Source organism: Prunus avium, chromosome 4 (genome assembly GCF_965620075.1).
Source record: "Prunus avium chromosome 4, drPruAviu1.hap1.1, whole genome shotgun sequence".
Lineage (NCBI taxonomy): Eukaryota > Viridiplantae > Streptophyta > Magnoliopsida > Rosales > Rosaceae > Prunus > Prunus avium.
The window spans coordinates 15,173,663-15,186,946 of NC_142287.1; the positions used below are offsets into that span (position 1 = coordinate 15,173,663).

Sequence of the window (13,284 nt, forward strand, 5' to 3'; positions counted from 1 at the left end):
TTATTTTTAGGTTAAGATATTGGCTTATATAAATTTGAAATTTTTTTTTCACCAAAATAATCACTGCCCACAGTGGCGGAGCCACAGTGGGGTCATTGGGGTCGCATGACCTCTTGGAAGCCATGGAAATAGGCTTAGAGGTCCATTGGAGCTGCTGGTGCGACCTCTTGGAGCTGCACACCATATGGTCGACGAAATGTCTGAAAGAACGATGGGTTGCAGGCTGAAGAAGAAGGCTAGTGCGCTCCAGTTTTTTTTCTTAAAACGACCTGGCCAAAACGACGTTGTTTTGGGCCAGGTTTGAAAAAATTGGAAAAGACCAGCGTATCCTCTCCAGCCACTGCTTCTCCACAACACAACTTGACCGAATTTGTCCTTAAGCTAAAGTTCAAATGTATTTTACATATTCTTGGCCACACAGAAGACTTTGCTCCTAAGCCTGTGAGACACTATAATTGAAGTCAAAGCAAAATGGCAAATTGCTATCTATTGGCCTTTGGACCATCACAAAGCATTCTTGCCTCCAGTAATAACAAAGTTTATATTTTTAATATCCATCTGAAGCTGCAACTTCTGCCACTCTTGCGCCTCAGCCTGTGCATGCCATTCTAATTTTTTTTTTAAAATTTAAAACTTAGGCAGCAGTTTAATTAAGGAATTTAGGGTAACTACTGTAATGACCTCAAAAATAATATTTGGTTTTATTATTTTTGTGGAAAATCTTATTAAGTCATGTGACTATTTTGGGTGTTGTATGAATTTGGTTTGATGTGAAAAGATTGGAATTAAGTGAGTTTAATCACAAATTGGGACAAAAATACCTTTATGATTAAGTTTGTGATTTTTCAAAGGAAGTACAAGAAATTGAAGTGAGAAAATTATGATTTTTGAGTTGAAAAATCGAGATTGATCTCACGAACGCGTAGGCGCAAACGGTTTGTGAATCCGAGTTGAAACGAAGAAGTTATACTCGTTTGAAGTTTTAGGGACTTATTTGCAAAAACTAAACAGTGACAGATTTTGGTTTATCAATTGTGGAGGGCTACTGTGCAATTCAGATTTCTCATTTTGGTCCCCGGAGGTTTGAGAGCTCGTCGGAGATGCGATTTCCGACGGCTTCTGCGGCCGTGTACAGTGGAGGTGATCGACACCACCAACCCAGATAGAAAGCCTGCTATCTTGTGAACATAACCCAAGACGAATCGGAGCCATCGGAGGTGCAGTGAAGGTACGGTGGTGCCGCGAAGTTGGTTCGTCATTAGTGAAATCAGCAACTTCAACCGGCGGTTTGAGCCGCTTACACTTCGAATTGGACCTCGAGGTAAGAATTAAAGTTGTTCTACTCAGTATTACGAACATTTTGGAATAGGTCTTGACCGGCGATTCTAGGGTTGGTCCGTCGCCGGAATAGTACCCGAACCACCACCGGCGGTGGCGGCGCGTGGCGGCGCAGGGGGGCGATTCTGAGTTAAGGCTTTAGAGACAGAATGTAGTCCTGGAGTTACTGAACATGATAGTATGTTTAAATTGTTGAGATTCCGTCGTTTAATCGACGATCGGAGCCTCACAAATGTGGACCATTGATTGGAGATGATCGGACGGTTGGATCGTGTCCAATTTTAATTATGTTGTAGCTGGTGTTGTGAGGAGTCTGTAGGTTCAGACGGATTGATAATCGGACGTCCCGATCTTAAGTTATCAAATTTCAAAGTTAAGGCGAGCGATCGCCATTTAATCGTGTAATGTAGAATTATCCGACCGTTGGATTGGGCCCAAATTGTCGCGGGGAGATATCGGGACTATTTAGAGTCCATTGGTGCGATCGGATTTGGAATCCGAGGTTATGGGCCCAAGGCGGATTTTTGGGGTGTCAGTTAGACATGTGGGACCCACGGGACCCAAATAGTGACCTTTTGGACAATGGGTGTCATTGGTCATGATTCGACGTCGACAGCACGTATGTCACAGTTTTGAAGTTGGTTGGACGAGATTTGATCGCTTTGGACCCCCGGTTGGTCCAAAGGGCATTTTCGTCATTAGTTGCGAAATCTTGGATTTTGGAGTTTTGTGCTAAGTTGAGCTATGTACTTTGCTTAGGTACTGTTGGAGTTTGAGTTGCTCGTTGAGGTTTGAGATTGAGGATTCGTTAAGTTGTTGAAGACGCAGCTTGGACGAGAGGTGAGTAAAACCATCCTAATCGTGAGTAAAGTCACGAATTATTATATTTATTATAATGTGACCTTGGATAATGTTAATGGCTATAATTAACATGTTGTTTGTGATTTTGTAAAATGTTTTAATTGATTTAAAACACATGAACTTGTTCATCAACGGTTCATGAGGTAAGTGAAACCTATTTTGTTTTGAATTAATTATTATTATTGGAGATTTTGGTGTTTAACCATATAACATATGTTGTGGATGTATGGTGGAAATTCATTCGTGAATAACCACATAAATATATATAATAAATATATATTGCTGTGATTGGTGTATTTGGCTATAAAACAATGTTTAATGTGAAACTACATTTTATATTGTTTTGGTGTTGGTGTTTTGGTGTTGATGGATTTAGGGGAAAATACCTTGAATCTCTTCTGAGTTTGTCAGGTGGGCATTCTCGTGGCCCTAGTGTGGTGCCATCTAGTACTCATGACTGGAGTGTAATTATGAGTGAACACTACTTTGGTGTTTTGTAGTGTTATAGATTAGAGGTCCATAGTATTCTCTCTTCTATCTGTCAAATAAATGACGTGTTAAAACTACTTTGAAATAAAGAGTTTTGGTGTGGTCACAGGTGGTGATCGAAACAGTTCTTTAAATAAAATAAAAGAATTGTGATTGTGATGATATTGATGATTATGATTACCTTGGGTATACAAGGATTGTGGTGTGCTAATGAAAGTGCATGTGTTTGTATATTATGTGTAATTGACATATTATACTGTGGACGTGGTTGACTCATACAAGCTTTAGAAAGCTTACCGGGTTGTTCTGTGGTGAACCCGGTGCACTATTCAATGGTGTAGGGGAAAATCCTGCAGGTGGTAGAGACCGTGAGCAGGACAATTAAGGTGAGGAGCAGGAGGCTCGTTAGTGGTTCCACAGAGTGCAAAGTGTGGTGTGAGAGTGTTGGTGAGTGTTAGACTTCCGCTGTGTGAAATGAACTCTGAGCAGATTTTGTAATATAATGATTGTTCATTTATTATGTGAGTTTGTAATGTAATATTTGACTCAGAAGAGTTGAGTCATTATTGACATTGTGGTTCGGAACAGTGGTGTTGTATCAAGAAAGAAAAGTTTAAATTTCTAGGTACTTTTGTTGAAGGTTCCGAGCTTCGCGTCCCGGATTGTTGGTTGTTCTGTTTAAATTCGCAGATTAATTGTTGTTGGAAATTCGGGGCGTGACAACTACATAATCTCCTCTCTCCTCTCTCCTCCCTCCTCCCTCTTTTCCTTATTTTATAATTAATTCGGTGGAAAAGATGTCTAATTTGTGGAAAAGATATCCAACATGTTTTCGTGTTTCATGAGCGCTGGAAGAGGTTTAGTGAAAATGTCTACCCACTGAAAGTCTGTACTAATAAATTCTAGTTATATGTTTCCCTTTTCTATGTGATCTCGAATCAAATGATGTCTCAAGTTTATGTGTTTAGTGCGTAAGTGAAGTATGAGATTCTTAGAGATGTTTATCGCACTAATTTCCAGTAACAATGTGAGTTTTTATTTTCATTTTTTTGCATATGTAGAATATATATGTTGATGCTATCCTAAATTTTTTTTTTTTGGACTTTTACACTAAGACCCCTTGTGTTTCGATTCCTGGCTCCGCCACTGACTGCCCACACAGTGGTTCTGTCCATGTGGCCAGAGGTTCGAAATTGTACTTCATCTCCCTTTGACTTCAAGGTTATATCAGTTATCCATACAATCCAGGGATTACTTCTTGATGGATTAATTTTATTAATTTGGTTTTGGCTTATTTTTCAGACTTTAGAGACATCAGTATCTTGCTTCATTTAAATCATGCACGACTTAGAACGGAAAAAACAAAACACGTATGAATTTGAGTATTTGTTGTTAAGATTGTTGGGTTTGCTTTCGCGATTGCAAGAGACCTTTCCATGTGCCCTACCTGCAACTTTAAAAACTTTTTATTTATTTTATAATTTTTTACCATCGTAATTTTCTTTTACTTTTATTTTGGATTGTAATTTCAATATTCGGCATATCTTTCATGAAGTAAATATGGTGATAGACTCCTTAGCAAATCATGGACATATTCTAGATAATCCTTTAATTTGGTTTTCTAATTTACAATTACCTGTTTCTATCTCTTTCAAAGCCTTGTGTGATTGTCAGAATCTTTGGGTTCCTTAGAGAGGAATTGTGTTGTAAGTTGTTTTTGTCTTCCAAAAAGAGTCTTCAATATCGAAAAAATTGTAAAAGAAAATTACAATGGCTAAATAGAAACTATAAAAGAAAATTAGAATTGTAACAGAACTATGAAATAAAAATAAAAATGTTAAATAATCACCAAATAAACGAATTCGTCAAGGAGAGCAAAGAAAAAGCACACACAGAAATTAAAAAAAATAACCAGAAAAAGAAATATAATAAAATAAAGATAATTTTCTTTACCTCTAGTGAAGATGAAGTTGTAACTGAAGAAGAATACAAAATGAAAAACTATAAGAAACAAACCCTAGACTAAATTACATGGCTCATGCAATTCCGAGAAAATGGAAGAATTAAACCAAACAACAAGAACAATGACTGTTGGCCCCCAAAAAAAGAAAACCAAGAACAATGACTGAAGAAAGAGTAACAAAAAATGAAAGAAGCTCAGCAAGTAGAGAAGAAGGAAGTGCACACATAAAAAGAGGACATTTTGTGAAAATTGTCAAAATAAATACGGGCATGTTGGATACTATGTAAAAATTCATTGATGCTCACAGGTTCCAAACTGATTCTCAGGAAAGCAGTAATAAAAAGCACATTCGCCCCCTGCTTCTCCAAACTGCTATTGCTGGCAGGAATTTTCACAAAGAATCAGACATCCCTCCTTGTAACAAACAGGTGGACACACAGAACTGTCAAAGAACGTTACTTTCACCAAACTAATCAAATACCAAACAGGCACGAACCCTAGTCATCTTACTAAAGATAAAAGAAAGAAAAGCTTGTTCATTACTTACTTACAGATACTAACACCAGCCAATTGGAAAAGCTGGGGTAAACTAAAAAGAACGCTAATGCATTATACAAAAGCATCTCCGACAGTCTCAATAAAAAAATTATATACATAAAAATTATAGGACTCAACATTGCTATTTTCCCCTGGCACAGAAAAGCTTTAGTAGAGATCAAATATTTGAAAGGGGGCATCTGTTGCAATGGGCACTAGTTGAGTATTGTAGGTTACTACTTCCCGAAGCTCATGATCCTTTTTAAGTTTTCTGAAAATTCCGACCTCTCCATCTTACATTGCTTAGCCATCCAAATTGAATCAAGGGTTGTCCTGCTTGCAGTTTCAAAAGGTGAGTTCTGTAAGGGATAAGTAAATTCCTGAGACCTGCCATTCATGTTGGCACAACAATCAGAATAAATACCAGGTAACAATTTTCAGCAACACTAAAAAGAACAAGACCTCCACCAACCAACTCGAGAAGTAAAACACTACAAAAGTTTAACCAGTTGCAGTTTCCATATAAAATTTAATTTATGAGAAATATATACCATGCAAAATATGAAATTTTTAAGTGCTAATGCTATTCACACCTGTGATGCACATTGTCTTATAAAGGTGAGCAACACGAGCGTCCCCTTTGGTAGCCATATTTGGCCTCTCAAGGCAATCCAGAAAAGCTAAATCAGCCTTCATTAAATCAGCCTGATCATGACTGTCATAACCAATGTCATGACAGTAGCAACAAAAGTCCAACCAATCAATCGGCCGCTTGTCCCAAAGAGGAGATCCTCCATCCTTCCCACTTGACCAATTAGGCCCACAATAATGCCCATATCTTGGGAATAGCTGAGAAAGAAAACCTCTTACGCCAGTATGCCATGGGACCCTAGAAACATATGGCCTAAAGCGCAAAAAGTTATTGAAATCACCATTCTCGAACACCCCACGAGGTTGTGCACGCCTTCTCAAACCGCGGTTAATAGTGGATGGAGTTCGAATCTTATCTTTCGAATTTACTGACACCCAAGGAACAAAGGAAAGAAGGGGCCAACCCAACAACTTGACATCAAACCTACCCTTCTGCTGCGGTTGTTCAAGAAGAGTAGTTGTTGATAGAGCTGGTTCCAAATCATTGTTTGATTGGGCCCTAAACCAAGGGATATTACCAAGAAACCCAAAGTTCATTTTGGTCACCTTTGCAGCATATGTTCAATTGGAGCTGTCAATCAATTCGCAGAGCACTGTAACAATAAACCCATACATCTGGATTGTCCCTACACAAACACAATTCAAGCATACTGAACCATTTCAGGACTTTTTGCCTGAATAGAAATGGAATGACTATAACCCAAACTCATAATCAACCTATAAAACATCATCTACAATAAGAAGTAGAATATGTAGGGGCAAAAGTATATCAATGAAGCAGAAAAACAATCAAAACAAGAATAAATTGCTTCAATAGAAAGTGAGGGAAAATATAAACAGAACGGCAAGAATTTCAAGCCATTTTGAGCCTGTATAGCGAAAATGTTATAAAAAAAAATCATTAAACTAGGCCAGTTGAGTAGGATAAGTCACAACAAGCCATAATGGAATCTTCATACCTTAAAATCCCAAAAGAGAAGATGAACTAAGTAGAAAACTTTGATGTTTACACCCATGAATAAAGCCATAAAAAAAAATTCAATCAATCAAGGAGACAATAGTGGAAAGAGTCCTCAGATGGCAGTAAATTTTAGATAATTGTACAACTTGCAAGGATACACCATCTAGAACAAAACAAAATTTAAAAGCATAGTGATCACGTACAAAAAGAATAAATCTCTACTGTAAAACCAAATATCTTACAAACCCAACAATACCATTAACAGTTTCTAAAACTCCTCTGTAACAATTCTAATCCATTCAACCAAAATGATGACTATTAAAGAGCTCAACCACATTGTCACCATGTTCCTTCTAACCATGGGAAAAGATTTCTGAGTCATAAAACTGTTGCTTCTTGTCATAGCATTAGCACAGGTCACAAAACCGTTCTGCATATGTATTACTCGTACAAATGGATGAAAAGATTAAGCATTCCAACTCTATTCTTAAACTTGAAGCTTAGGAATTAGGATATGAAACAATAATTGCATACAACCACCTAATATTCATCAACAATTCAGAAATAAAAACCCAAATTCCATAATGCTTTAAGCATGCAGGATATTACATACATAAAGATAAAAACCCATGTTTGATTTCTGGAAAATTTTGGGAGAAAAAATAAAAACAAAACAAAACAAGAAAAACCTAGAAAACAACGGCTTCCAAACCAATAGCTGCGTATCATACCATTCCAATTTCTATTTCTAGTTCTTCTTCCTTTCCTGAATTTAGAACAAAAAAAGAATGGAGAAAGAAAAATTGCCAGATATAATAAAAGAAGAGAACAATCAATTTTTTTATTTATTAAAAAAAAAACAATGAAAGAAGTACGAATAACAACAGATCCGCTAAATCAAAATAGCATACCTAACTTAGATCAAACAGCTCTACAATTTCCCCGCAATAAACAAGAAAAAAATTATTAAACTAAGTAAAATCAAGGAAAGATAAAAGAAGGGAAATAAAACGCACCTATGTCGGATTAGAAACATCGGATTGCGAATTTGAAATTTCAGAAAGAGAAAAGAAAGTCTTCGTGTATAGGGTTTGGTTAGAGAGAGAGAGAGAGAGAAGGAGAGAGAAAAAGAGAGACAGCTTTCTTTTGGTTTTGTGGTTTTTGGGTCCAAACGGGATAAGGTTAGGGAGACAATTTCTTACGTGTTTCTGTTTTTTTCTTTATTCTTTTTCCGTTTGCTTTTTCTATTTTTCTGTTCATTTTTTGCATTTTCTATTTATTATTAGTTTCAGACGGCAAGCAAAGAGACGCCGTTGTTTTATAATGCATTACAGGAAAATAAGTTGCTCCGTGGGAGACTTTGGTTTGGTGTTTGAACTATTTGAATGTAGCTCGAGCCTTGTATTTATAGGAAGAGTTCTTGGAGGAGTAATCGAGGCTTAAAATCTGCATGGTGGAGCCTGATTAGAGCAAGTGGGTAGTCTAATCAACATTTGGGATCGTGAAGCATGGTGTTGTGACCCCATAAATCCCGGTGAATCTCGGCCGCCGCTCTTGATCGTGGGTTCTGAGCTTCTGGCCGTGGAGACGCATTTATGGCCTTGATAGCTGGTGACCTAATATCTCAAGCTGTCAGAATTCTTGTGAGAATGTCTACGTCTAATCACTCTGATTCTTATCACCAAATCCTGACTTCAATCACTTCCCACCTTCCCTCGTGCATTAAATATTTATTCGTGGTCAGTGGGTTTGCTGCAATAAACAGAGACACTACTTCATTAAATGAAGCCTGGGACCCCGTTGTCACGTGATGATTTGCCTTTAATGCCCTTGGCCGTGATTTTGCTCGGCCTCGACCTCGGCCTGCACTCGAGGCCGAGATGATCATGCCTTAGCATTTTTCTTTTGTCTTCAGGAAGGCAAAGCACCCTGTTGAAACACTGCGTTTCAGTTTTACGAGTTAGTGCCAGGGCCGAGAAAAGGGGCTCCTTCGGCCAGCTCATAGCCGTGATTTATTAGGCACAAACAAGCTCAAATAACTGTGACTTGCTGCTAGGCGACAACCATGGTTTGTGGATATCCTAAAAGGTGTCAATTAACCTTTATTAATATGAAGAATTAAATTGTGGAATTTAATTCGTATATTATGTCTGAGGAGTTGAGTTAACCCACTACTTTGCTAAAGGGAACCTACGAATTTGTACACCCAAAGAATCAAGAGAAAGAAAAGGCCTTTCCAACAAAGGTGTTCATGCTTCAGAAATTAAGAAAAGGTCATCAAGGGTAAAGATCTATTCCCTTTTTCCTTTTCTATTTGTGTTCAAAGAGACTAGGCTAAAATACTTGGTTTAAAATGAATAAAGTTTAGCTCAACTAGTATAAACAAAATGAATCCGCCATTTAGAATGTTTTTGTTGTATAGGTTGTGGCTAAAGTTCATTTCCTAAGCATTAGATGCATGTTTCCTTCAAAGTTTTTGTGGGAACTGAATTAAATTAGAACCCTAGGTCAAATAATTCCTCCCATTTGGGGATTATTTGACCTAATTGGGAATTATTCTACCTAATTAGGAGTTACTCAATTTAATTGGGGATTACCCAATTAAATTGAATGTTTGAGAATTGATTTGATTCCTACCACAATTCCCAATTAATTGAGAGTTACCTGAATTAATTGGGAGGTTATTTGATTCAAATTGGGTGTATTTCATTAAATCAAATCCCTAAATACACCAACCCCACCAACCTCGTCGAGGCCCCCTATAAATTCTTGGCTATGCACAAGGATTGAGGTACGTCAGAATTACTACCAAAACTCTGTAGAGATCTTCCCCTCACAAACCCTAGCCACCTCCTCTCTCTCTCTCTTTTTTACATAAGGCTCCAGCCGCCCGGTTCACTCCAGAAACATATCTCCGCACCCTATTAGCTATTGTTTTCTATATGATTCAATTGAACTAATTTAGGCATTGGAGGGCCTTTGGCCAACATCCCCCGGGTGTGGTCCTCTTATTTGTTCTATTTTGCAGGGAGAAAGAGGTGGCGAAGAAGAAAGGGGAATCTTTCAAATCGAATATTCTCGTGGGGAAATTTGCTCCCACGGTGTTCATGTCAATCACTATCTAGAAAATGTCAAATGCAATTTCGTCTTCATAGATGTTGAAGCAAAAGTGGAAGGTAGAGATGAACTAACCAAGGAGGTCAAGTCTAGCCCAACTGGGAGTGCAAGCGTGTTTGACTTGCTAAGTCCCACTTATCTTTATATAAGGAAAGGAGACAAGGACTCTTTCAATAATCCCAATAAAGATCAGTATTTTGGCCCGCATCACAATATTAAGTCAGCTACTCCCCTATATTTTATGTTTGAAAGACCATGAGCTGAAAAAAAAAAAAAAGAAGTTATATTTTAATCATTACATAATAAAGTAATACAACATATAAAAAGTAAGGAAATAGATCATTAAGGAAAAGTGAGCGACCAGGAGATGGAACAATGGAAGGAGGAAGATCTGCTCGAGGTAGAACAATGGAAGCAGGGAGATCTGCTCAAGGTAGAACAATGGAAGCAAGGAGATCTACTAGAGGTGGAACAGTAGAAAGAGGGAGGAGATTGGCTGGAGGTGAAACTTCGACATAAAAAGAAATGTAGTAGCAAATATTATATAATAAATATTTAAAAAAACAGCAAAAACGGGTGGGGTTAACAAGCATTCTCTTGCTCTCTGTTTGAGATAGTGTCGTTTGGGGTTTTTGGGAGGCATGAAGCAAATGAATTGCCCATCTCGTTTTTCCAGATGAACCGTTCCACATCAGCTTCGTTAGTATATGATAGAGCTTCGGTCTCGATCCATTTAGTAAAGTAGTCAGTGGTTACGATCATCATTTCCTTCTTGGTAGGTGCCGGCAGCATAGGGCCTACTAAGTCAATGGCCCATTGCATGAATGGTAATGGGCTGATATGCAGGTGGCACACTTCTACAGGTAGACTAAGAACTGGCTTGTATCGTTGCCACCGATCACATCTTTTGACATACTATGTGGAGTCATGGCACATGGTAGGCTAGAAGTAGCCTATATGGAGAGCTTTCTGGGTGAGTGACCTACCCCCAGAGTGATTACCACATTCGCCATCATGAATTTTGCAGAGCACCTCGAGAGTTTGAGGGTACTTTATGCATGTGAGATGAGGACCGAAATATGATCTACAAACAAGCTTACTGCTTACGGCTTTCTGTTGGATCTTCCTAGCCTCTGATTTCTCTCTTGGAAAATTTTCATTCACAAAGTAGTCGATGATGGGGCATTTCCAGCTGGGATCCTCATCGATTTGCATTAACTCAATCTGCTCTACCTCTTCAACGCTTGACTGATTAAGGTGCTCGATCGGATTGAGCGCCTTAACTGGATGTCCAGTGCTGATCCTAGGCTTGCTAGTGCATCTGTATGAGTGTTCTCTGCTCGGGGAACTTGTTTGATGGTGAAAGCTAGAAATGCCTTCAAAAGCTCTTAGACTTTATTGAGGTATTGGATCATTCTTGGGTGTTTCTTCATTTACTCTCCTAAGGCTTGATTAGTGATAAGATGAGAATCTGAATAAATGGCTAAGCTCTTGGTCGACAATTCTTTTGCTAAGCGCAGTCCAACGAGCAATGCCTCGTATTCTGCTTCGTTGTTTGAGGCTGGAAAGCCAAGTGTGATGGCTTGCTCCAACATAGTTCCATCTTGAGTGATTATGACGACACCTGCTCCAACTCCCCTATGATTTGATGCTCCATCTACGTACAACTGCCACATGTCTTTGGGTTGGTCAAGTTCGGTGGATGAATCTTTGTCTGTTCTTAAACTATTCTTACTTCCGCTAGCCAGCTTCCCTTCTTCGGCTGATGAGGAAGTGAATTCTGCAATGAAATCTGCTAAGGCTTGAGCTTTTATAGTAGTTTTTCGCCGGTAGATGAGGTTGACTCAATTCGATAGCCATTTCATGAGTTTTTGGGAAGCATCGGGGTTGTGAAGAATTGATCTCAAAGGAAATTATGTCATGACGATTATCCGATGAGTTTGATAGTAGGGTCTTAACTTTCTTGCTAAAACTACAATGGCCAAAATAAGCTTCTCCATTTTCGGATAGCGAGTCTCTGCATCGAGGAGAGCCTTTGATGTATAGAATACTGGATGTTGTGTTCCCAGCTCTTCTCGTATGAGAGCTGAGCTGACTGACGAGTTAGACACCACCATGTACATGAATAGATCCTCGCCTGCCTGAGGCTTCAAAAGCAGGGGAGGTGAAGTGAGGTATGCCTTTAAGTCAAATTTTGAAAGAAATCTGTTGAGAGACGCTGCTCTACCTATGAGGCTTTGAATTTCTTTCGTGGTGGTAGGTGGTTTCACGTTGAGAATAGCCTTGATTTGGTTGGGGTGAGCCTCGATGCCCCTTTGAGTGACTAAGTACCCCAAGAATATGCTAGATAAGACTCCAAATGTACACTTGATTGGATTCAACTTTATTCGATATTTTCAGAGTAGACTGAAGGCTTCGGCAAGGTTTTTGATGTGATCTTCACGTTAAGGAGCTTTGACCAGCATATCATCGACGTAGACTTCCATGGTTTTGCCCATCTGCTCCTTGAAAATTTTGTTCACGAGCCTCTGGTAGGTCGCTCCAGCGTTCTTGAGCCTAAAGGGCATGACCTTGTAGGAATATATGCCTCTTTCGATTATGAAACTGGTCTTTGCTTTGTCTTCCTCGTGCATCACAATTTGATGGTAGCCGGAGTACGAATCCATGAAGCTAAGTAGCTGGTTTCCGGAAGTTGAATCCACAAGCTGATTAATCCTTGGCAACGAAAAGTCTTTTGGGCATGCCTTGGTCCTTTGGTACCAAAACAACGTTGACCAGCCATTCAGAGTAAAAGACTTGTTCAATCTTGGCTTTGATGATTGCAATTTGCTCTGAAGCGAAATTTTGTCTCTTCTGGGCTACTGGCTTGCAGGCTATGTTAACATGTAGCATGTGGCACATGATTTGTGGATTGATGCCATGCATGTCAGATGGCAACCATGCAAACACATCCTTGTTATTCTGGAGGAAGGTGGTCACCTCCACTTTTTCTTCTTTACTAAGGCACAAGCCTATCCAAATTTTTCTTTCTAGCTTGTTAGGATCAAAATCTATAAGTTTGATGTCTTCTTCAAGCCTCCATCCTTCTTCGGGAGAAGTCTTCAAGAGAACTCCTTCCTCTCGATCCTGGTTCTTTAAGTGCTATTGAGGAGCGGATGTTTCTTTTCCCTTATGGTCTGCTAGACTCAAGGGAATGAACTCCACCATCTCCTCTACCAGTTCTTTCCCTTTGGTTTGCTTGACTTATGGGAATAAACTGGGCTTGTTTGCTTTCTTTCAGCCCTTAGGCTGAACATCTCCTCGCCATTGCCTAATCACTGTTGATCTACCTGATACCATCCCAGGGATTGGGTATCGTATCTTATGA

At 39.0% G+C, this 13,284-nt stretch overlaps 1 protein-coding gene and 1 long non-coding RNA gene across 2 annotated transcripts; one reads left to right on the top strand and one right to left on the bottom strand.

Moving 5' to 3' along the window:
• Positions 1 to 1,075: 1,075 nt before the first annotated feature.
• LOC148294885 (uncharacterized) lies at positions 1,076 to 3,332 on the top strand. The gene is made up of 3 exons (XR_015835380.1): positions 1,076 to 1,321; positions 2,098 to 2,178; positions 3,030 to 3,332. It is a non-coding gene; the product is annotated as an uncharacterized LOC148294885 (long non-coding RNA).
• A 1,806-nt stretch (positions 3,333 to 5,138) lies between these two features.
• LOC110756309 (Phospholipase A2 family protein) lies at positions 5,139 to 7,976 on the bottom strand. The gene is made up of 3 exons (XM_021957722.2): positions 7,817 to 7,976; positions 5,782 to 6,465; positions 5,139 to 5,575 (listed from the first exon to the last, which is right to left on the bottom strand). The coding sequence occupies exons 2-3, from the start codon at positions 6,374 to 6,376 to the stop codon at positions 5,451 to 5,453; spliced, it is 720 nt and encodes a 239-aa protein (XP_021813414.1). The 5' UTR covers positions 6,377 to 6,465; positions 7,817 to 7,976; the 3' UTR covers positions 5,139 to 5,450.
• Positions 7,977 to 13,284: the final 5,308 nt, after the last annotated feature.

Coding starts and splice junctions, on each gene's coding strand:
- LOC110756309 (XM_021957722.2), bottom strand. CDS start 6,376: ATGAACTTTGGGTTTCTTGGTAATATCCCTTGGTTTAGGGCCCAATCA. Junction 5,576..5,781: donor TAAGACAATGTGCATCACAG/GTGTGAATAGCA, acceptor CATGAATGGCAG/GTCTCAGGAATTTACTTATC.